Source organism: Mchenga conophoros, linkage group LG2, assembly GCF_057382185.1.
Source record: "Mchenga conophoros isolate Kocher_MC1m ecotype Shallow Benthic linkage group LG2, M_conophoros_male_GT1.1, whole genome shotgun sequence".
In the NCBI taxonomy this organism is placed as follows: Eukaryota; Metazoa; Chordata; class Actinopteri; order Cichliformes; family Cichlidae; genus Mchenga; species Mchenga conophoros.
The window spans coordinates 30,643,983-30,667,187 of NC_140527.1; the positions used below are offsets into that span (position 1 = coordinate 30,643,983).

At 38.9% G+C, this 23,205-nt stretch overlaps 1 protein-coding gene across 2 annotated transcripts in view; it reads right to left on the reverse strand.

The window, feature by feature from the left end:
* Positions 1-23,205, reverse strand: part of spock1 (SPARC (osteonectin), cwcv and kazal like domains proteoglycan 1) — a 115,298-nt gene that overhangs the window by 15,567 nt on the left and 76,526 nt on the right. For both annotated transcript variants that reach the window (XM_085293874.1, XM_085293866.1), the window contains exons 5-7: positions 17,095-17,209; positions 11,393-11,525; positions 7,506-7,626 (exon numbers count right to left, since the gene is read on the reverse strand). In XM_085293874.1, the coding sequence (XP_085150000.1) occupies positions 7,506-7,626; positions 11,393-11,525; positions 17,095-17,209 (369 nt within the window). The remainder of the gene's footprint in view (positions 1-7,505; positions 7,627-11,392; positions 11,526-17,094; positions 17,210-23,205) is intronic.

The window sequence follows — 23,205 nt, forward strand, 5'->3', positions numbered from 1 at the left end:
AGAGACTTTCTATCATCCGTTTATGCCAAGCAGACACTAATTTGTCCCCATATAAATGCAGTTCAGAGATGCATGTGTTTCACAGTCTTCTAAACAATCCAAAAAATCCCCAAAAAACAAGAAACAACAGCAACAACGAGAAAGACAAAAAAGCGGAGGTGGAACTTTAACCTAACACTCTGCAAAATGATGGAGTGGAGGCTTGAGACAGAAAATAAATGAGAAACTGATAGAGTTGGGAGAGGGAGGAGGAGATTGAGGAGTCAAAGGGAAAAGTGGGAGTGATGTGACTGACAAACACACATGTTCCCCATAGGCCCGCTACCACTCAGTGATAAATAAAGGTTATTAGTGTGGATTAGGGAAAAGTATACTCGCAAACATGGAATCTGAAGACTACCACTCTGCCTTGTCAAAGAAAAACAACAATATTCACCCTGCTCTCCAAATAAATTGCATGCTGCAGCGTAGACTCTTCTACAGCTATCATTCAAAATCAAGGGAGTGTGCAGCAGACATAAGATACAAAGACTGAAATCTATGTACAGAAAGTGTTCGATGCCTTTGCATAGTCATATGACAGGCAACAAATTCATTTATTCCCAATCCTCAGACTATGTGGCCCCTTGCGTGCCCTATTCCATCTGTGTATATATTTTCTGTCTTGTAAAAGCCTTTTTATGGAAGTGCAGAGTTCAAGATGAACTAAAAAAATGTAGCTATAATAAATATATATTCAGTGTTCACTTTGCCATTCAAGCCGAGCGTCCAAGTGGAGAAGAAAACTGATTAAAGTGACTTTAAAGCTGGCTTGATTGTTTGTGCCGGATAGTATTTTAGAAACTGCTGAGCTGCTAGGATTTTCCCACTTAACCATCTCCAGGGTTTACACAAAATGGCCTGGAAAAGAGAAATATCCAGTGAGAGGCAGGTCTTTAGGTGAAAATTACTCGTTGAAGCCGGAAGTTAGAGGACAATGGCCAGAGTGCTTCAATCTGATAGGAAGGTAAACATTCATTAAAGCCATAGTATGCAGAAGAGTATATTTGAAAGCACAACATGTCAAACCCTGAAGCAGGAGACCACACCTGTCAGTAAAGAACACAAAACTGTAGGTTCAATTTGCATGGGCTCACTAAAATAGGGCAACAGAAGATTGGAAAAAATGTTGGCTAGTCTGATAAGTTTTGATTTCTGCTGCAACATTCAGATGGCACGGTCAAAACTTGGCACTAGCAAACATGAAAGCATGGATCCATCCAGCTTTGTATCAACGGCTGAGCTGCAGCTGGTAGTGTAATGGTGAGGCGGATATTTTCTCGGCACACTTGGTTCCCCTTACTACCACTTAAGCATTGTTTAACTCCCACAGGCTACTCAGTATTGTTGCTGACCACGTCCATCCCTTTATGACCACACCGTACCCATCTTCTGATGGCTGCTTCCAGCAGGATAAAGCATCATTTCACAAAGCTCAAATGATCTCAAATTGGTTTCTTGAACATGACAATGAGTTCACTGCACTCAAAAAGCCTGCACAGCCACCAGAACTCACTCTAATAGAGCACCTTTGGGATGTGGTGGAACAGGACATTCTCATCATGGATGTACACCAACTGTGTGACGCTATCATGACAATATAGGCCAAAATCTCTGAGGAATGTTTCCATCACCTTGCTGAATCAGTGCCACAAAAAAGCAGCTTAGAAAGCAAAAGCGATCCAACCTGATACTAGCACAGTGCAAATAATGAAGTGACACCTAATTTAAGAGTTCAAATTCTTTGAAAAACTCCAACAATATAGCAAAATCTACTGCTTTGTATTCTGTTACTTTTAAGCTTGAATACTTTACTACACTACATCCTACATTAGCGTACAAAAAAAGCAAACAAACAATAAATAAACAAACAAAAATCCAATGACTAATAAGTTTACCTCTTCTGTTACATAAGGAATAGTGGGTGACTGTTTAACACAGGGTTAATCAGAAAATTTTTAATTAGATCTCAGGTTGCAGAAAAAGTGCTAAATGTTGCCCTGGCAGCAAATTCTAAGGCATCTATATTCAGTGTTTACTTAATGTAATGGAAAGGAATTTAAAGTGTCTTGTTTACTGGGTTTACTGACAGTTATATAAATGTTTTAATCATTAGACTCACCTTAACAGTCTATGTGCTCATTATAAATAAACGGTATAAAACGACTACAGGAGTAAATTTAAGTAAAATGGTAAATGGTCTGTATTTGTATAGCGCTTTTACTAGTCCCCCCTAGGGACCCCAAAGCACTTTACACACCCAGTCATCCACCCAGTCACACACTGGTGGAGGCAAGCTACAGTTGTAGCCACAGCTGCCCTGGGGCAGACTGACAGAAGCGAGGCTGCCATATCGCGCCATCGGCCCTTCTGGCCAACACCAGTAGGCGGTAGGTGAAGTGTCTTGCCCAAGGACACAACGACCGAGACTGTCCGAGCTGGGGCTCGAACCGGCAACCTTCCGATTACAAGGCGAACTCCCAACTCTTGAGCCCCAAGTATTAGAGCATAATGTGTTTTCCAGCCTCAGTGTAGCCCCACAGTGTTTACAGGAAGATATGAAAACATGCACATTATATTTAAAAAGAGAATATTATGTTTGGCTCATTTAAGCACTTCTTGTAAATATAACAAGGTCAAATCAGTGATATTAACAATTACAATAAATTTGTGTAATTTATAAGCTTTAAATAGTGATGTAATCATACACAGTTGAACTTGATATCATATAAAAGTAAAAGCAAGTCTATTTATGATTTTAAATGATGTGTTATATGTTTTTAAAACTTGATCTCAGAGCATCTAATACCTCCGGGGTTGCAGCTGAAACAATCAGGCACACACTACAACGCTATAAGAATACATGGAAGCATAACATCGGTTTAATGGAATATGCTATTGTCATTATAGCTGGATATACCAGAGCCTTAATGATGGTGCCACATACTGATAAGTCGTGTAATTGAAATGGTGTGCTTCTTTTTTGCAGATATGCCTCCTGGCTTTAAATGGACTTGATCCAGTGCTTTTACCTTGTTACGAACGACTTAAAGTCCTTAGGGCACACATGCTTAGTGGGTTTTTTTCTGTTACTTACGTACTGCTTAGCACCCGGTTGGATTTGGGCACTTAACCACTGTGCATTTTTCTAATATAATAGTTTGCTCTTTCTTTAAAACACAAGCTGTTCTTCTGCTGTTTGTGCTTATATGTTGGAAACACCACTAATTCCCATTCATACATAAGTTGCATGAATGGGAATTAGTGAAGCCACGTAAGGAAAATGTTGTTGTTGTTTCATGAGTTTTAGCACAGACAGATGTGGTCAAAGTGATTCCTTAGTCATTGCTGCAGTAAAAAGCTTTGAAGTAAAACTCTGCTGTCTGTCAAGAAAGGCACTGCATGCTAATTTTATATCAGTCAAAAGTAATAAGCAATCCCATTGGATTAATTACTGACATGTTAATGCTAAAAATAGTAGATTTCCTAAGACTGGAGCCAACTAAAGGAAGTTTGGCAAGCTACTTCTTGCTGCTCCCTTATTCCACACCACAGCAGGTAGTTTGTGTTTGATTCGGCATTTTTTTTATACTATGTATGGTGGCCCTGAGAGGCCAAATGGACAGCAACTTAAGAAAACACCAGCAAAAAGAAAAACGCTGCAAAAGCACACAAAACACAACGGAAATAGGAAAAAACAGATTTCCAAAAGCACAAGGGAAGTGTTTCTCAGGAGACAATAGCATGATAAAAGACACCTAGCATGTTTTGGATTCCTGCAACTGGTCCGTCGGGTTATTGTCTCCCCAGAAACATTTCCCTTGATGTTTTTTCCTATTTCCAACGTGTTTTGTATGCTTTTACAGCTTTTTTCTCATTGCTGGTGTTTTCTTAAGTTGCAGTCCGTTTGGCCTCTCGGGGCCACCGTATGGATGCCCTTCCTGATGCAAGCGGATCCTGAAGTCACACTTATAACATATGAATACTATGGAGTCAATAACAAAACTTTTAAGCAATTTTAACCCCCTCAAAATAGACACTTGAAACTTTTTAAATGCAACTGATTGTAACAATCAAAAAAGTAAAAAAGTAAAATCAAACCAGCTACAGGCCCGTGTCAAGCTGAAGCTCACCAAACGGTCAATTAAACCATCCAACGATATCAGAATCAGACTTTATTTATCCCCAAGGGGCAAACTATGACTTCTGATATAACTATGACTTATGATATGACTTCTGCTCTCTATAGATAAATAACCAATCCATGACACTCAGAAAAAAGACAAACGTCTCACTAAAAGCACAATCAGATAACATCAGCATGGATTTATCACAGTGGAAATGAGAAATTTTCCTTGAACATGACAGCCGCCGATGCCCTTTTGTCCCCACACAGCTTCACAGTTTGTTTCAAAGTTTGAATCAATAATTGCTCCAAGACATTCATAAGACTGAACACATTCCACCGTCTGACCCTTAATGGATGCCATCTCTTGTGTATGAGTACATGTTCTAAAGCCAGTGATCACATATTACTTTTTAACAAAATCATCAAGGACTGTGCCACGGTTGGGCTCATTATCCTGGAGCTGACTAACAATAACAGAGTCATCTTGATACTTTAAAATGAGCCTGCTTTCATACCCAACTCTGTACACACATATTTGTGTATGGAATAAATAATAGATAACAGATAATAAATAAGGGTAAAAGCACACATCCTGTGGGATGCCAGTCGCCTTCTGATTAAAATGTGAGACTGAATTGTGTTGAAGGTCAAAGAAAACTCAACAAACAGTAGCTGACCATGAGACCATGAGAAGTATTTCCTTCTAAGTGTTTAACAGTTATGTTCATCAAGGTTATTGTGGCATCATCTACTCCTTTGTGTGGTTTATAAGCTAACTGCATAGGATCAAGGATATACTTAGTTCGTTGAGATTTTCAATTATTTTCCTATCAACTGATGTAAAGATAATTGACAAATGGATTTAGGAGCAGGAACTAAAACAGCTTCTTTCCATGCAACACTGTGCCTGTGAAGACTTTTTAAAAATGCAGTGAAATACAGGTCTCAGCTGTTAAGCACAAGATTTAAATAAACAACCATAGAAATTGTCAGGTCCATGACATATATTTAGTCATATGGAGCAGAAAGCCTTTTCATCACTCCTTAGGGCAATGTTAAAATACTGATTATTTCCAAGCTTTGAAGCAGTTCCTGAATCATTATGGTGGAAAAAAAGTATGAAAATGATTTTAAAGATGATAAAGTATATTAGCTAACCTAAAGTCTGAACAGAAGCCATCCAGAGTGACCTGACTGCATGATTTGGGTCTTTTTTCATACTGGACCAGTCTTAATCAGGTTTATTTGCAGCCATTTTATTCTTTAAGTAAGAACGAGAGAAGCCTAAAACCTGAAAAATCCATAAAAGTACCCATAAAAGCAAAACACTTAAAACACACAGAACATTTATACAAGGACGCCAAACTCTCACTGCTGGTCGCTGCGTGTGCACGCGCCATTATCTATAATACATCATATATCTAATAATAAATGTGCATTTTCCCATATTTACAACTGTGCATATGACAAAACAAACAAAATTTAAAAAAGAAAAAAAACCACTATCATCTATTCCTTTTTATTAAATCTAATTAAAGTGAATATTAAAACAATAGCCTGCATGAACACTTGTACAGGTACACATTAGAGTGCACACCATCTGTCGTTCTTCCTGTGTCTGAATCTAAGCAGAGAAAAAACCCGAAACAAGCAAACACAGAGGGGCAGTAACACAACAGCACTGTTTACTGATAAAGTGATGCTTATGGTCCTGCAGTTACAGACGCAGGTGTAGTGTCGAAGTGTCTGAGTCGAATTTCCCAGAGGAACCCACCCGAGGGATTAATAAAGTTCTATCTTATCTTATCTTATCTTAGTGCGAAGTGAGATATTTACTAGTCTGGTACCAATGTTCAAACTCCGTAAACACAGTCGAATGACTGCACATATCAACCTGATGCAATCTATTGACTGTTACCACAGGAACACAATCTCACACATACGCAGAGTGTTTTCCTCACCTACTGCCACCCCCATCTGTTTACCATTTTATGTTGCTGATCTAATGAGAGATTCTATCAGGTTGGGAGACGACAAACATTTCACTCATCCCTGCCACCTCTGAATGCACAAACATTTGGACCTGCTATCTGATCGATGGTTTTTAGGACAGACTGTGCTGAAAAGGTCAGTGAGAGTCATAAAAAGAGGAAGACAAAACCATAGATGAACTTATTTAAATGAGAAATAGGGACAGAAAAAATAGACCTTAGTGAAAAGAGTCAAAGCAGGAAGCCAGACAGAAAAAAACCCCCAATGCTGCATGCTGACAGTGTCCAAGATCTGGAAATAGATTTCCTTTTTTCCCACAAACTCATCCACTCTGTTCCCTCTCAGAGCCAGACTCTTAGCAAACCAAACACATAATTATAGTTTTTATTGAGCAAAGACAGAAGGGAATTAATTAGACAGCAGTCAAGTTGTTAAAACACTTCTCTGTAACCGCATCACTTTCTGTTCCCGCCATTCATTCAGACTTAAGCTAATGGACGAGACTGTAAGATAAAGAAAGAGTTGTCATTAATTAGCAGACACTGAACCTCGGGAGCTTTATAAATGCTTCACAATCAAATAGTAATTAGATAAGACCTCTGAGAGTACAGTTTGATTTCTGTATGAAGTATATATATATATATATATATATATATATATATATAGAGAGAGAGAGAGAGAGATAGAGAGAGAGAGATAGAGAGATAGAGAGATAGATAGATAGATAGATAGATAGATAGATAGATAGATAGATAGATAGATAGATAGATAGATAGATAGATAGATAGATAGATAGATAGATCGATCGATCGATCGATCAACACTACACAAAGTAAAACCATTCCACCAATCCCCTATTTGTGAGAGAGGAAGTCTGTAACGATAACAATCCATCCTATTCCTTTGCTGCTTTCCTTTAGATTGCATTTCTCTACCAGAATCTCTCCATCCATCTGCTGAAATCCTATTTCCATGACAAACAATAAGACACACACACACTCACTCCATCACTGATCCCTGCAGCTGTCAGAGAATGGGTGGGGGTGATGGGACGGTAAGGAAAGAAAATAACATAAGTAAGGAGAGGGATGACAGGAAAAGGATGGAAACACTTTGAATCACCAGAGAGTTTGAGGGATTACCAGTGAAAGGATGTTTTTGTGTGTGTGTGTCTGGTGAGACATAGTAGAGTGCTTCTGAAGCTGAAAATTGCTAAAATGCAGATAATCTTTTTCAGCTCAAATAAAGGCAAACACGACTAACTACGTAACCGCCTAAATAAAAAGGAAGCAACTTTAAACCTGATGGTTAAAGAAAAAAGATGACTATCAGGTTAAGTACTCACCAGCCTTCTCGCCATTGTGCAGTGGTTTGCTGAGCTCCTGACTGGGCAAGCAGGGACATAGCCCATCACATTTCACTGAGATTTTCTTCCCAGACAGGCAGCTCTGGAACTCCAATTTACACTGTAAAAAACCACAAAGACCTTTTCAGGGTCTAATTCCCACAATCACTGATGACAAGAGCAAAAAGGAAACACTAATTTGACAAGTTTTTTTGTTGTTGTTTTGCGTTTTGAGAATGATGTTAAAACTTTGAAAATAAACTCATTATTTTGATTAAAAAAATGCTGAAATAGTATTTCAAAGAAAACAATTGGGATTGTGAGGATAAATTTGTTATACAGTGTGGTGATACGTATAAGGGCTTTGAAGAGATGGTGCAGAATAAAACTAAACATGAAATAGTTAATTTTGTAAGTGAAATAGCTGGCAATGGACTTGATCTTATGCTCAACATTTCCACTTTATTCTCAACTTATTCTTGAAATTTCCACTTTATTCCTAACATGAGCAATACAAAATCCTTCAAACATTTTTTCCTTACACTTGAGATACTACACAGCTAAATAAATAAAAATAAATTCATCTGCATGTTGTATAATGTCACCTGTGGCCTTGCAAGCGCTATGAGTGTAAGACAACAAGCTGTCATTGACGAAATCATTGACAAAGTTTGCGGGAAAGAAATAAAAATAAAAACCAGAGTGCATGGGTGTATTAAAGATCCCTATTATATACTGCAGTCTAAGGAGGCAACACTTCACGAGCACTTTCAGTCCAAAATATTGCCCTGAATCTACAACTTTGACCTGACTGAACTGAAAGATGGTAACTATGAGCAAAAACATTTTTCTGCAAACCATGCAAACAAGCGTGAACTTTGGAAGATTTGGCAAGCATCAGGAAGTGAGTGTTTACTATAGAATTTGTACTGAGCTGCGTTATGTGGGAACTGGATGTTACCTGAGGTGAAAACAAATAATGGCGCTCCTTAGCTGGTATGTTTAAACCATGGTGGTTTATTATTCTATATATGAAATTACAACAAAACAAAAACGTGAATATTTCTTATTTGAGCTGATTATGGGAAACATTTGCTGATACAGGATTGGTCATTTATCTTGGATGAACAAATATGTCCGTTAGGCAGTCATGTAGACATGCCATTAGAAACCGAGATTCCCATTGACATTCTATTATTCACTGCAGTACAAACCTAATGCAACCCAAAAAGCAAGACGGACTACTTCTGAATGTAATTTAACAGCATAAATCTCATTTCAGGTAAGTGAGGGATAAGAAATTGTTTGGACTAGTTGGAGGAAAAAAAATCCAATTACCAGACCCTTCCAAGAGGAATAATGAAAACTGAAATGAGATATGTAAATTCTGTTTGCGAGATGATGACGACAGGATTTGTCAGAGTGGGACCATGACGGTGCATAAACATCTATACGCATATCACGCCTTACACAGGCTTAGCCTTATCCTTCCAGCACTTTCATTTCCCACGTTCTAATTCAAATCCATCATTTCCTCCCTGTCACCTCTTTGATAGCGCCGCTAATGTTGCTTAATGAAATCTGTTGACAAAGGAACAGTGCTCTGTCCTGTTTTCAACATATTGAATTAGCTGTCTGCGGATGGGAGAGGGAGAAAGAGAAAGAGAGAGAGACGGGTGGGGATAGAGGGTGGGGGAAATGGATGTCCTCCCCCAGTCACTGTCAGAGAGAGAGAGGCACCATGAATCTTTATGTTTGTCTCTCTCCTGGGGTTAATGTGGTTTTGATGAAACAGTATTTTAACACCTGACTTGGTCAAGTAAAAATAGAGGTGAGGTGAGGAGAGAAGCCGAGGGGAGAGGAGAGGAGAAAGGATGATTTAAGAGGAAGTAAGTAATGGATTTAACTTAGTGGGCCGAAGCCTCTCAGGAGATAAGAGCACTGTCCTCTTAATAGGATATTGAGTGTGTGTGAGAGTGTGTGTGTGGTTATGATGAGGGAGGCATGTAATGTAATAATAAAACATGAATAAGCTTGAGACCAGCAGCTCACTGGTGAGCAGAGTTTAAGTTGGGCCACAGGGACCCATCACTCCAGCAGCTAACTGAACCCCTCCAACTAATTTACCACAGAGAGCAGAGGGATTTCCTAGCCCTCCCCCGGCTTTTTGTTCTTCCTCTTTTTTCGCCTTTAACACGACTCCTCCTCAGCTCAGTCCCAGCTCACAGGCAGTGTTGGTCATTAGCGAGGCCTACGTCCCGACTTCTGCGGGTCAGGGCACAGACCTTGATAATCGCAGTTTGTGTCATACTGATTGGTTGGAGTTGCAGTTGTGGATTTCGCTGGTGCAGTAAGGATGGAGGTCTGGGTAGGTGCGTGGGTCAACAAAACATAAGGATGCGCATGAAAATGTTTATTAGCCAGTTAGCATTATCTATTTACTATTATTTTTGTACTCCACCTCCTACCCTATGACCCTAACCCCCAGCAGGTCGTGGCAGACCGCTGCCAGAGATTTCCTCTTCTTAAACGTTTTTCCTTGCCAAGGTTGCCAAGTGCTTGCTCATAGGGGTCAAGTGGTTGTTGTGATTTTCTCTGTATTATTATAGGGTCTTTACCTTACAATATAAAGCACCTTGAGGTGACTGTTGTTGTGATTTTGTGCTATATAAATAAAATTGAGTTCATTTGAATTCTTCCCTCAGTCCTGAACTGGAACAGTGTGGTTAAGAAAATGTATAGATGGATGGATGTTCTCTAACTATAACATAAATGGAAGCTTATGGAGGCTATTTGAATCTACAGCACACTTCAACCACAGTGTCACCGTGCTATAAAGATCAATGTATGTGTGTATGTACGCATGTATGTTCCCTTCTCCTTCTAGACGAGTGGACCAATCTTGAACAAACTTTGCATTGAAATTGCCTAGGGCACCGTGAGTGCCAACATCTATATAGCTTATACAAAAATTCTATCTAAATCTCACAATCATATATATTTGTACATTTGACAGTTCAATTGAGCAGTTATCTTCCAAAGGAGCTGAGGAGATTAACATGCTTAATGTTGGGATGTCCCCCCAAAAATTTCCAACACACAAAAACATATACTGCTCTACTTTTATTGATTGTGTCTCATCAGACAAAATTGCGCTGTTAAGGTAAGTTCCTGACTGAAATGTTGGAATACATTACAGCGAAAGTGACAAAAAGTCTTCAGTTCCCAGATTGCTGCATTTTGCCAATAACTGTCATTAAGACTTTGAATTAGCTGTGTAAGACACTAAAGTGCTGTCCATTATGTTTTACGGTTTCTGTGTATTGGACTGTGTTTCACTGCTGACAACCAAAGGGTTGAATACAAGGACAAGAAGTTAAGATGAACATGGACGTCAATAAGAATCTACAGTGTGTTATACCAAGGACGGAGCCTCACTTCTTTATGGCATTTTCTGCCCCTGGATATCGATCTTCGCCTCCCCCAGCCCTAACTTCTTCTATTTACTTTCTTCTTGACTTATCACAAAGGTTAAACCGTGAAATGTCTTTTCTAATTACATGGTGAGCTTGTGTCTATGTGCGATTTTATGTAGCTCAGGAGGCGCTTACAGGTAGGAGTTAGTGGCTAGAAAGAATTGCACGGGACAATGGGTGAACAGTTTTTCCAAAATGCCCAGTGACATCACAGGCAATGTGATGTTTTGAGAAATTTGCTCAGCAGACTATTGGGAACCTGCAGCTCAAAATGAATCAATGCAGTGGAGGCATCTGGGTAGGAAGAAAAGGTGACGACTGATGAATTTGAAGAAGAATGAGCACATTGAGTAAGAGCATCAAAACTATAGATGCTCATATTCCAATGATGCTAACAGAGTTATGTCTCACCTCGGAGGAGTAAGTGTGCCCATCAGAACCACAAACAGGAGTTGACTGGAGGGCTGAGCAGAGCCTGCATTTCCCATGAGCATCAGCTTCAAGCCTATGCTTGTGGCCTGCACTGCCTTTCCTGGGTTTCACACTGGTGGAGAGAAAAAAACATTACAAACAATGTTTTAGACCAGCGGTCTCCAACCTTTTTTGAGCCACGGACCATTTTATGCCTGACAATATTTTCACGGACCGGCCTTTAAGGTGTCGCGGATAAATACAACAAAATAAAACTAGTACCGGTACTGAAAAAAAGAAGATTTATTCATAACACACGTGAAAAGACCCAGGAAAACCGAGTTAACGATCAAAACGATAACAAAATAATGCTGAAAACCGATAAAAACCCTGAAAACCATACATTCCACACCTGAGCCTCAACTCTCGCGGCCCGGCACCAAATGACTCACGGACCGGTACCGGTCCGAGGCCCGGGGGTTGGGGACTGCTGTTTTAGACAGTTATATGTTTGACTTTTGACATACAAAGTAAAAGATTACACAGAGCCAGAAGCCAAACTTTTAGTAGTACATATAGTATAGGCATAATAACATTTGTGTGCAGAGGGAAATTGTTGTAATGATCATAATTCTTTTTTTTTGTCAGAGTCAGAAGAAGCAGATTTTCTGAGAAGTCCCTTTCAATAAGCAGTGTAATTATGTTTGATCCAAATCTTGCAGCAATTTCTGTCTAAGTGCTCTCATTGAACACCCGGCTGCCTCCTGATCTATCAAGCAGATAATAAAGCTGAAGAGACTCTTGAAAATTCTGTAAATTTCTGTAATATTTCTCAATTTGGAGAACACCTCTGACCAAGTGAATGTCTGACATGTATAAAATATTCAAGAACAAAAAATAGTAAAAAAATCCATTCCAGAAACCCCCCCCTCCCAAACCAAACCAAACCAAACAAAAAAAACTTTCCCACTGGAATATTACCGTAATTGTTGGGCTATAAGCCGCTACTTTTTGCACAAGCTTTGAACCCTGCGGCTTTTAGTCAGGTGCGGCTTTTCTATGGATTTTCCATGATTTTTGTCATATCGTAAGACGATTTGTTTTGTTTGTTCCGGTGTTGTGCGGCACTACGTTGCCTGGCGGAAGGGCATGTGATCAGACACACAGTATCGGGTTCAAGAGTGGTATGTTGGTCACATGTCCATCCGCCAGGCAACATAGTGCCGTACAAGTAGCGCGAAAAACAAACTTCAAAGTACCGCTATGCGACACTGGAGAAGAGGACTTTGGTGGTTTTAGTGCGCAGGAAGATGGTGGTGAATGACTGACTTTTCTTCTTGTTAAAGCCGTGTCACTGCACCTGAGCCTAAAAGGTAGTCCAATCTATTTTTCTGGTGTGCTGTAGGTTATTGTTATGTACTACATTTGTTACTCATTCATGAAGCACAGTACATGTTTTGTACTTGTAATTACCGCTACTTGTACATATACCTAAAAAGTTATGTAAATATGTACCCATAACTTGTTTTTCAAAATATTAATAAAAGGGGTGTGTCTCCAAACAGCCATCTCTTTCCTGACAATTCGCTTTGTGCATATTCTCTTACATATGATAAGTCAACATTGAAACACCTGCGGCTTTTAGTCAGGTGCGGCTAATGTATGTACAAAACAGGATTTTCCCCTGATTTTAGCTTGTGCGGCTAATATTCAGGTGCGCTTTGTAGTCCGGGAAATACGGTAACTTACAAACGTTTTCACAAATATTTTGTTCTGATCAACAGTTTCATGTACAGTTATGTAAACTGGTAAGTTTTACAGCATACACAGCAAATAAATCATTGTTGGCTAAATTATCCAGTCCTGAGACTCGTTCATTAAGTGAATTAAATACCTTAATCAAATATACAGCAAAGCATTACAAAAAAGATACTAAATATAAAAAAATGGTTGGCAAATATCCTTAAAATGAGGGCCCGGTGGCGCCAGTGTTCGGCAGCCTCGCCTCTGTCAGTGCGCCCCAGGGTGGCTGTGGCTACAATGTAGCTGCCATCACCAGTGTGTGAATGTGTGTGTGAATGGGTGGATGACTGGATATGTAAAGCGCTTTGGGGTCCTTAGGGACTGGTAAAGCGCTATATAAATACAGGTCATTTACCATTTACCATTTAAAATTGCAACTATTTATCCCATATTTTAAAATTTAAATAAACACAGCTCGCAGCTTTCAAATGAAGTGAATAATCCAAAGGTCAAAGGATTAAACATGGAAACCATTTATGAACCAAATAAAAGAATACATAAAACACAAAACAAAAAATGCAACAAATCACCAAATAAGATCAAGATAATAAAAGCACAGGATTAAGGTATTACAATCTTCAGTCACCCCACATTTATTTAAACATGTGCAAACCTACATGTAAATACAGTATATAAAACAAAAAACAGAGTTTGTACAATTCTAACAAGCCTGAAAATCAATATTTGTTATGACCAAATTTATTCTTGAACAAAGCCTGACCTCTCTGAGAGAAGCTTTTTTTCAAATTTCTGAGTTTTTTAAATAGTCTTCACCTCCACAGAGCCTCCATCGTGTTTCTCAGATGGCTGTAGACACTCACTGTGGTATCTCTCTCCTGACCTCCTCCGTACATACTGACAGGAATCTGAGCTAAAAATGTCACATTTGGATTCATCACCGTATAAGACCTGTTACCACTGATTTTCAGTCCACTTCTTGTGTAATCTGGAATACCTCAGCCTAAACTCCCCATTTTCCTTCCTTAAGAATAGCTTCTTGACAGCTATCCTTCCACTGAGATCAGTTCTGATGAGGCTTCAGCGAACAGTAGATGAATCGACTGAAGGCCATATTTATCTCTCAGGTCCTGTGTCAGGTCTTTGCTGGATTTTTTACTGTTTCTTAACCTGTATTGTTCATCTTTTGTAGATAGTTTTTTTTTCCAGGCTTGTAACTTCTTCTTTTGTTGTCTACACATCCAGTTTCCTAATCTAAAAAAAGTACTATTTCATGCCTATCAAACTGCAGCATTTAAAACTGGTTCTCTGCTAAACTATCTGTGTGAACACAACACGGGTGCATTCTTGATGTTTGAATGATTCATAGGTCAGTGTTCAGTGGCTTAAGAAATCCTGAAAATCTTTTAAAAAATTGTCAGGTAGAAGGACTGGATTGAAAACGAGTGAACAAGCAGCCAATGTCCAAAGAAAAACTTAGACAGACCTACAGAAAGCCTGAATAACTGAACTATTGCTCCTGATTAATTGAAAAAAAAATCAGTCTTGCTCCTACAAAGCAAATTATATATACAAAATGAGGGGTCGTTCAAGACTTTGTCCCAGTAATGTACATTTAAGTCTATTCCATTATAAAATCATGTTAAGAGCGCAACAAACTAACTAAACTAGTTAATGCTGCTAAAGCACAGCAGGCATGCACACATCACTGAAAAATAACCCATACAATCAGCTAAATGTAGACAAAAGTTCATCACAAAGGCCAACGCTTCCCCTCATCCATCTCCCAATCATTTTATTAGAAGACAAGACAGTAGCAATATTTCCATCTCAAACAGACAAAAGAAAGTGATCATTATCTCCCTCATCTAACAATATATTTCAGCTACCCGCTGAGAGTTTCCAAGATGCTGTAGTCTGTAAAGTTTCTGATTTGACATAAGTACAACCCCGTCACAGCGGGACAGAGGGGGCGAAAAATTATAAACGAGCCTCCATAATGGTTTTTGAATTACAGCTTGGTTGCTAATGTAGACGTTCAAGCCTGCAGCTAAATATTATCACCCCAATAAGAAAAGTCAGTTTTATACTCAAATCTTTCAGTTTGAAGAGGAAGACCAAAGAGTGCTTGGGATTTTTGTGTCGACAGCTGTTTAGAAAAGGAAACTAATTTGCATAAGGATTTTTGTTTGTGCTGTTTACAGGGAAGCAGTGAGTAAAATCTAGATAAACAGGACATACTTCATCACTGTGTAAATTATTACACAATATGTGTTTGCCAATGTCTGGAGAACAACAAAGTTTGGATTTGGCCTCTAGGAGGACACTGAATCGGTTTTATGCCAATTGGTGCAACTAGTTTATCTTAAATTGATTCAAAATAATATACATATCATTGTCAAAAGCTCGGGTGAATGATAATACTTGGAAATTTCACAGTCCAGGTGAATAATTTGTCACATTAGAGCGAAAATAGCACTTGTAATTAATTTAATACAAATGGAGGGAAAGAAAGGATTATAGTCAAGATTCTTAGGAGCTAATGACTTGAGGAAATCAATTAAACCCAAGACAGAGACAGAGAAATATTCTGATGTCTTCTTGAAGAAATGCTTCTTGAACTGAAAAATTGAAAACCCTTAAAATTGGCAATGGTTGAAAACACAAACAAATTGGGTGGTGACAGAGCAAACAGATAGTGTGATTAAAATTAATTGGTGTTGGGAATACGTAAGCCAATGTCTGTCATTGAAGCACGCTGAGTTATTACACAGTGCTAACACACAAAACACAAAACGATACTTGTTTGCTTTTGCTTGATGTAATTTGTTGAAACTGCCTTGCAGGTAGTTAGGATATTGAAGTTAAACTTGGCATAGCACTTTAAAAGATATAATAAGTTGTAGCTTTTCGAGCTCGCTTAATAGCACAAATTTGATTTAAAGAGTGAGAAAAAAAACTCCCGCTGCTCTTCGGTATATGACAAAGATAATATGTGTTTCGAAACTGTTTCAAAACTGCTCAAAAACACAATTAACGTTGCATTATCATAATCACATTCACAAACCTGTTTCTGATGTGTTGTAAAGACTGCAACAGAGTATGTTGGAGATTCACATTATAATAGTGTGTCCCTTTCATCAAAAAGTACAAGCTCACTCCAGTATTTTTCTCGATCTTAAGATTTCTTTTAGCTTTACATTATTCTTAGGTGCAATTTAGATGCTGGCCATTGTTAAAGACAAACTTAAATTATAACAAATCTCTCATTTTTCATGCTTTGTTCCTCAGGAGCCAGACTTTCTTATCATTTTTAAAGTGGTCTTCACCTTTCTGAAGGTCTTTCAAAGCGTTTCTTAGACATTGGCTGCTTTTTCACTCATTTTCAGTCCAGTCCTTGTATCTGTTTCTGGGTTTGTTAAAACACTTAACAACAAAGTGTTCACACATTAAAAAGGCACCTAAGTCAAGGAACAAACCACTGTTGTGTCTATACATAACAGGCAACTTAGCAAAAAAAACCAAAATTTTGATCCACCATGTAATACCATCTGGAAAAGTAATTGGGAACTGCATGATTTTTCTGCAGTGACCTGAAACACTCGTAATGTAGCAAAAAGCATACCTCATACTGTTCCACACAAAGTGGAATCATAGATTGGCCTCCCCAGAGCCAGTGTGGGATGTGGGATCATCTTGACAGACAACAGAACAGAAGGTGGACAATATCCAAAGAAGAGCTTTGAATGTCCTTCAAGAAGCCTGAAGAACTATTTCCAACAATTACTCAAAGTACAAGAAATCTTGCTCGAGAAAGTTCAGGCTGTGCTGAAGAATAAAGGTGGCTGTACCAAATACAACTTTCAAGTTATTTCCTTTGCAAAACATGAAGAAATGGGGGGTGGCTGAAGACTTTTCAAAGCACTGTAACTGACTCTTACCTGTGGCCTGGCTGCTTGTGATTGGTGCAGATCGCCGTCTGGTAGTCATGACTGACACAGATCTTGTGAGGAGGACAGCGAACCTTCAGGCATGGATCCTTGGTGGCATCTGGTCCTAAAAATGAGAAAGCAGAAACAAACTTCATCTCTGAGCTGCAAAGAATAAGTTATCAGAAACACATAGAACAGGAGGATCAGCACAATGAAGCGCTGGGGTTGAAAACTGATGCAGCAAAACATCCAGCTCCTCTTTTGGTTTTACAGTTGGCGGGCTCTTATGTTCTACTAACTGAAGCAGGCAGAAAAATAATGAGTTGGAGAAAACGACAGAGGAGAAGAATGGTAAAAGGTATGAAGTAAACGTTGAGTTTTCCACGTTGTGAGCTGCTTAATGAGTACTATTCTCTCCGAGCGTCAACCCCATCTTCCTCCAAATCAATCTCCAGAGTGACATTATTGCCGTGGCAGCCAGGCACAGCTGGCTGGTGTCCAAGATGACAAAAGATCAAAGCAGCTCATTGACTCTGAGCATTGTGTCATTTCACACTAGGCTAACAGCACAAACCCGCTTTCATTTGACAGACTGAGGAAAAGGGAAAAAAACAAAAAACCCCATAGGAGGCGTGTGAGGTGAAAGCGACAGTGGGAGTAAAAGAAAAAGACAAGAGCTTTTAGCACAAATGGAGTGAGAGAGGCCAGCCAACACCAGCCAGTGCACTCTGGACTAGTGGTCATAGTAATTCTGTCAATTACACAGTCTGTACCAGATATGTATAAAAGAAAGATGAAAGCCCTTAAAATGGACAAACCCGAGTGACAAGACAAAGCTAATAAAATGAGATCAAAGACGGAGCGGGTTCTTAAACCGCATACGGAGACTGCATGCTGTCCCCGCAGTGAGTGGACAAAAAATGATTTCAAATCCTAAGTTAATTAAGAGTGAGTACAAAGTGTATAGATCAAAGCCCAGCATTATGTACAAGTCATTACCATGAGGCTGCTAACATCATAAAACAAGAGCGGCCTTGTCTCCATTAGGAAACTAATGGGTTGTGTTTGAGCCACAGCTGGTGTCTGATGCCAACATCAAGTAGTTTCTGACCTGATCACACACCGCGCTACGGTTTGCATTATACTTTATCATCATTAAATTGTCCAGAAGTCCGAACACGGTGCTGCAATCTCAACAATCTTTGGGGTAAATATATAAAACAGCTATGTATATAAATTGTAAACATGTGCTACTGTGAATATCTGGAGCTGTCAGATATTATGGAAGAGCTTTCTTTATCTCTGAGGAAAATGTACAAACCAAACACTAAAGATGGTGAAGCTTAGATAGTCTCAAGGAAAGAGATTCATAGTCCCCTGTAGACATCTGTCATAAATGAGCAGCACACTTTTCTTCCTCCTTACAATGCGTGAAACGCATGCACAGATGCAAAAATACATTTATAAGCCTGCATGGCCTCTTGTAATCTCCAGAATGCAGAGAGAGATGGAAGGTCAACCTCCCTCCTGATAGCTGTCTGTTGTGCAATGTGCTTCTTTTGCCTGCTGATTTGGGGGCCTGTCCTCACCTCCATCTATCAGCACTGGAAGAAACCCATCTTATTTCACTTAGCTGAAAGATGGCATTACCACTGCAAGGAAATGAGAGATGAAGGAAACGAGGAGAAAGTGACAGAGGAAGGATGGAGGAAAGAGGGGGTGGATAGGTACCTGGTTAACAGAGGATTGGAGGACAATTTGGGATCATTGGGCGACCTCCACTCTTAGATAAATTGGAAAACAGACACACACACACACACACACACACACACATACAAATAAGGGACACCTAAATACTCCCAATCACAGAGGATCCTATCATATGTAAGTTTTATGTAGTAAACAGTAAGAAGTCACTTTATAGAGACAATGATAGTCCAAATGAAATATTGTGTTCAGCTGGTGTTGAGAGTATTTTGGATAGGTGAAGAATTACAGTAGATAAAAATTAAGTGAAACCAGGACAAGAAAAAACAAGGGAAAAGAGAAAAAGGGTGAATAAAGCAGGAGAAGGTGGAAGAAAGAGGAGCCAAGATAAGGATGAAAGTTTAAGGAAAGGAAAGAAAAAAGATATTGAAAAGAGAAGAGAAGATGACAGGATAAAGAGGATGGAGAGAAGGCAGAGAAGAGAAGAAGCGACTAAAAGAGTGCTGGGTGACAGAGAGTTTTATCCATCTATTTAAAGCTTGAGTGAGCAGCACTGGTGGTTAAACCGGCCAATCAATTGTAATGCAGGAGCACTGCAGCACATTTGCCACCTCTCTTTCAGTCTCTCCTCTGCTTTTCTCAAGTATTTCTCAAGTATAAGTCGAAATGCACAAGTAACAATCAAATTGCACTTAGTAAAAGTGATTTTACTTTAAAATGTTCAATTTTTACCACATTTCTATAAATAAACCCACTCTCTGCTGCGGATATGATTTTTTCCATAAAGAAACAGAAAGTGCAAAAAATCTGGTCCTCGTCTGTGAGCATGAAGTAAATATGATTCATTGTATGACACGCGCAGTGGATAAACCATGCTTTGCTTTACAACTGAGAACTCATAAAGGAGAAAAATATGGAGCAAATCATGTGTGTGTTCTTTGTGTGACGCTAACCATTTCTGCAGAAGAGCAACAGTCTTACTCACAGACACCACTACTAATTTGTTTAGCCATTGTCCTTGGCCATATGTAGGGATGACTGATTCCCCTCGGGTGAAGGGTTACCAGTCTGTTGGGATGAGACAGATGGAAGAGCTGGCAGAGCTGTAGCTGAGGGTGAAGAACGCACAAGATGCCTGCAGAGCATTAACAAATGCCCTCCGTTTGAATTCAAGATTGGCATATTTATTTTTTTCCTGTCATTAACAAACATTGTTTGTATATAAACACTAGTTTGTGGGGCTTGTGGCATGGAATTCAGCGTTTTAAAGTGTACAATAATGGCAAAGTTGAGCTTCCTCAATGGACAAACTCTACGACTTTTAAGAATCTGCCTTTGAGAATCTCTTGGCCTACACATACATAAACAATGCATGGCTTTTGTAGTGCTTTGAACACTGCAAACCCAACATCAGCCCCACTCCCATCTGGTCAGATCTGCTTTTATATAGTGTAGTGAGGATCAATATACTCCCTGGTTGGTAGCTCACGCTCAGAGAGCACAGCAAACACATAAAAGAGAACACATTACCTGCTGAAATCAAATGTTGTGCTGCATCTTAGTAGGAAAGATAAGCTCAACTGAGTGAACATTAGGATCAAAGTCACCCTCTTTAAGATCATGTATAAATAATATCCATATATGTCTATCGGTGAGAGATTAATCAGCTCTCAGCATACACATAAATCATTGTGTTAATGTTTTGTCTAAGCGGCACGTCTTTTATGCACTCTAGTTTTAATAAATGCCTCACGCATTAATTTTCAGAAGCCATAATAATAAAACCCAATACTTCCATCACTCTTTTCACTATGTTACATACTGTTACAGTATATCTCAAATACCATCTTTCAGCTCTCATATAACTGACAAAAGAATTGAATTATGACTGCAGTGATTCACTTTGTGCTTATATGGCAAGCTTTTAAAGATGCAGTATATTTTTTTTTCATACGTGTGTGTTCTATGTATATCCAAATCCTTAGGGACTAATAAAGTATGCTGATTCTGATTCTGATAACAGTGGGTCTCATACTCATCTGTCATATTTTAGTAAGTTCTAGTGCTATAAGATTATTATTATATGATTATTATTTCAAATAACTATAGATTAGATGCGTAATGATTTATTTGCTTATAAAAACAGGCGATAATTAACTTTTCCTGATGTCTCAAGAAAGGTGTCCAATTATAACAAAACGTCTCAGTTTTTCAGCGTTCAGTCCACTGTGATACTACTCTCTGCTGATGTAACTCAAATGCTTGGAATTGTTTCTTGGCTCAACCACATTATTTCGGTGTTGTATGGCAAGCCATGGGTGATGTCTCTTTTGGTAAGAAGATTGTAATACTACCTGCATGCTGCTAATAATTCAGACCTCTCTGTCTCAGATGCAATCGTTTGGAAAACCAAACTCATGACTTTATGCATTTTTAAAACACAGGGAGAAGTAAAAAAAAAAGAAAGAAAAAAAAGGTAAACAGACTGCTTTTTTAGAGTTCTCTTTTACTTTTATCCACCAAACAGTTATTACTATGCATACAGTGCTTTTCTCAGCACAAACCCTTTTGATGAACATATTTTAGGAACCTGTACCTTTCCCAAAGACACTTTGACCAATCCTCTGATTAGTGGACAACCTGCTCTACCTTTCGAGCCATAATTGCTCTAAATTATTCCCTCGTTTTCTGCAATTTTCACACTTTGCAAAGCGTTCTTGTGGTCCACAGATCAAAAGTTTGAAATCCCTGGTTTAGAGGAATATGCCCAGAGGGATACGGGAAGAGGATTTCAGTGATTTTAAACTCCCTGCTTTTTTTCAAGAGATAAAATCTGGCAACTGTAGTAAAGTGATGACATTGTTGTAGTCATTATTTAAAAATGAAACTTGCAGATATGGAGGTTTAATGTCCTCAGTCTCCTCATTTTCCAGGAGATTCAATCCCATACATAAATTGTAGCTATTTAATTGCTGCAACCCTTCCTGGCAGAAAAGCACATTGTACTTGTGGCTGTAAAATGTTATCACAATTAGAGCTGACAGTAAATGACCCTACTTGCTTACGTTTTTGTCTTCGCAAGACTTTTTGTCCCTCTTTTTAAAACTTTAATGTTCCTTAAGAGGCAGGTAAAACTTCCTAGAAAAGAAGCGGTGGAAGATAAAACACTCCTCTTGTGTCCTCTAATACTGGATGAATGCCAGGGTGAAGTGCAGTGATTGGGTAATAAAGATAGAGTCCAATAGTAGAGGCCACAATCCCAGCAAGCCCTGCCAGAGAACAGACCATAACCTCAATTTAATTGTTGTTGAGCTTTACATGGGTCAGCCAGATATTTTTAGTAACCTTTGTGTATGGATGTGTATATTCCTTTATTCATTCTGTTCTCAATTGCTCGCCATTGTTTGTGCTCCTCAGATAAACAGCTACTTTCGGCTGCTCCCTTATTCACTAGAGGTCACAGCAGATAGCTCTGCATATTTGACATGGCAGATATTTACATGAGATGTATCCTCACGCAACCCCCGAGTGATGTGTTTCCACCTGGGGTTGAACCAGGGATCTTTGACTTGTTAGGTAAACGTGTTAACCACTTTTTTTTTTCTAATAACACATAAGCTTGAAATTAAATAAACAAGAGCTCCAAAAAACATTCCCAAAGGACAAATTCACAACTCTTATTAGAAATATGAGCACCACTTTTAGGCTTTGATACACTAATTAAAAAGGTGTTTCTTCTCTTTTGCCTTAGAGGGTTAGAAATAAAAACAAGACGGGGAAAAAGAGAGGGAGATAGACAAACATATCAATAGGAGATTAAAATCTTCCCTCTATGCTTTGTGAACATTCCTCGGGATCTTACTATTTGGCCTCAAAGAGGTTCTAGAGCAAAAGATGTCAGAGAGGAGTGATAGAGGGATGAAAGCAAGCACAGAGAGCCTTGGGGACAGCACAGGGAAAGAGCAGAATCACCATCCAGAAAATTAATTATTGAAAACATGGGCAAATCATATTATTGTGGATGTAACTGAGGAATGGAGAAGATAAACAGGCTGCTACAGTTTGAATGTCAGAGAGCACATTGGCTTACGGAAGAAAAATATCTAGAGAGAGAGGCTATTGACTATCACTTACAAGCTGAATATTCATCACTGCCAAACAACCATTATATGCACACACACATATACACACTTTATTGTGAAAATCCCTAAAAGAGGACGCTTTGTGAAGCTGTGGCTGGCAGCAAAACAATTCTAAAAGGACACTATGAAAGAAAATAATCAAAGAGTCTTTGAAGACAGCTTCAAAGAAAAGGCACAAAGATGCTTTTAAGGACAACATGCCTACTAGAGGACATTAATTTCTGGTGGAAGTTGTTAATAGTCACGGATGAAACAAAGTTAATGCCAAAGC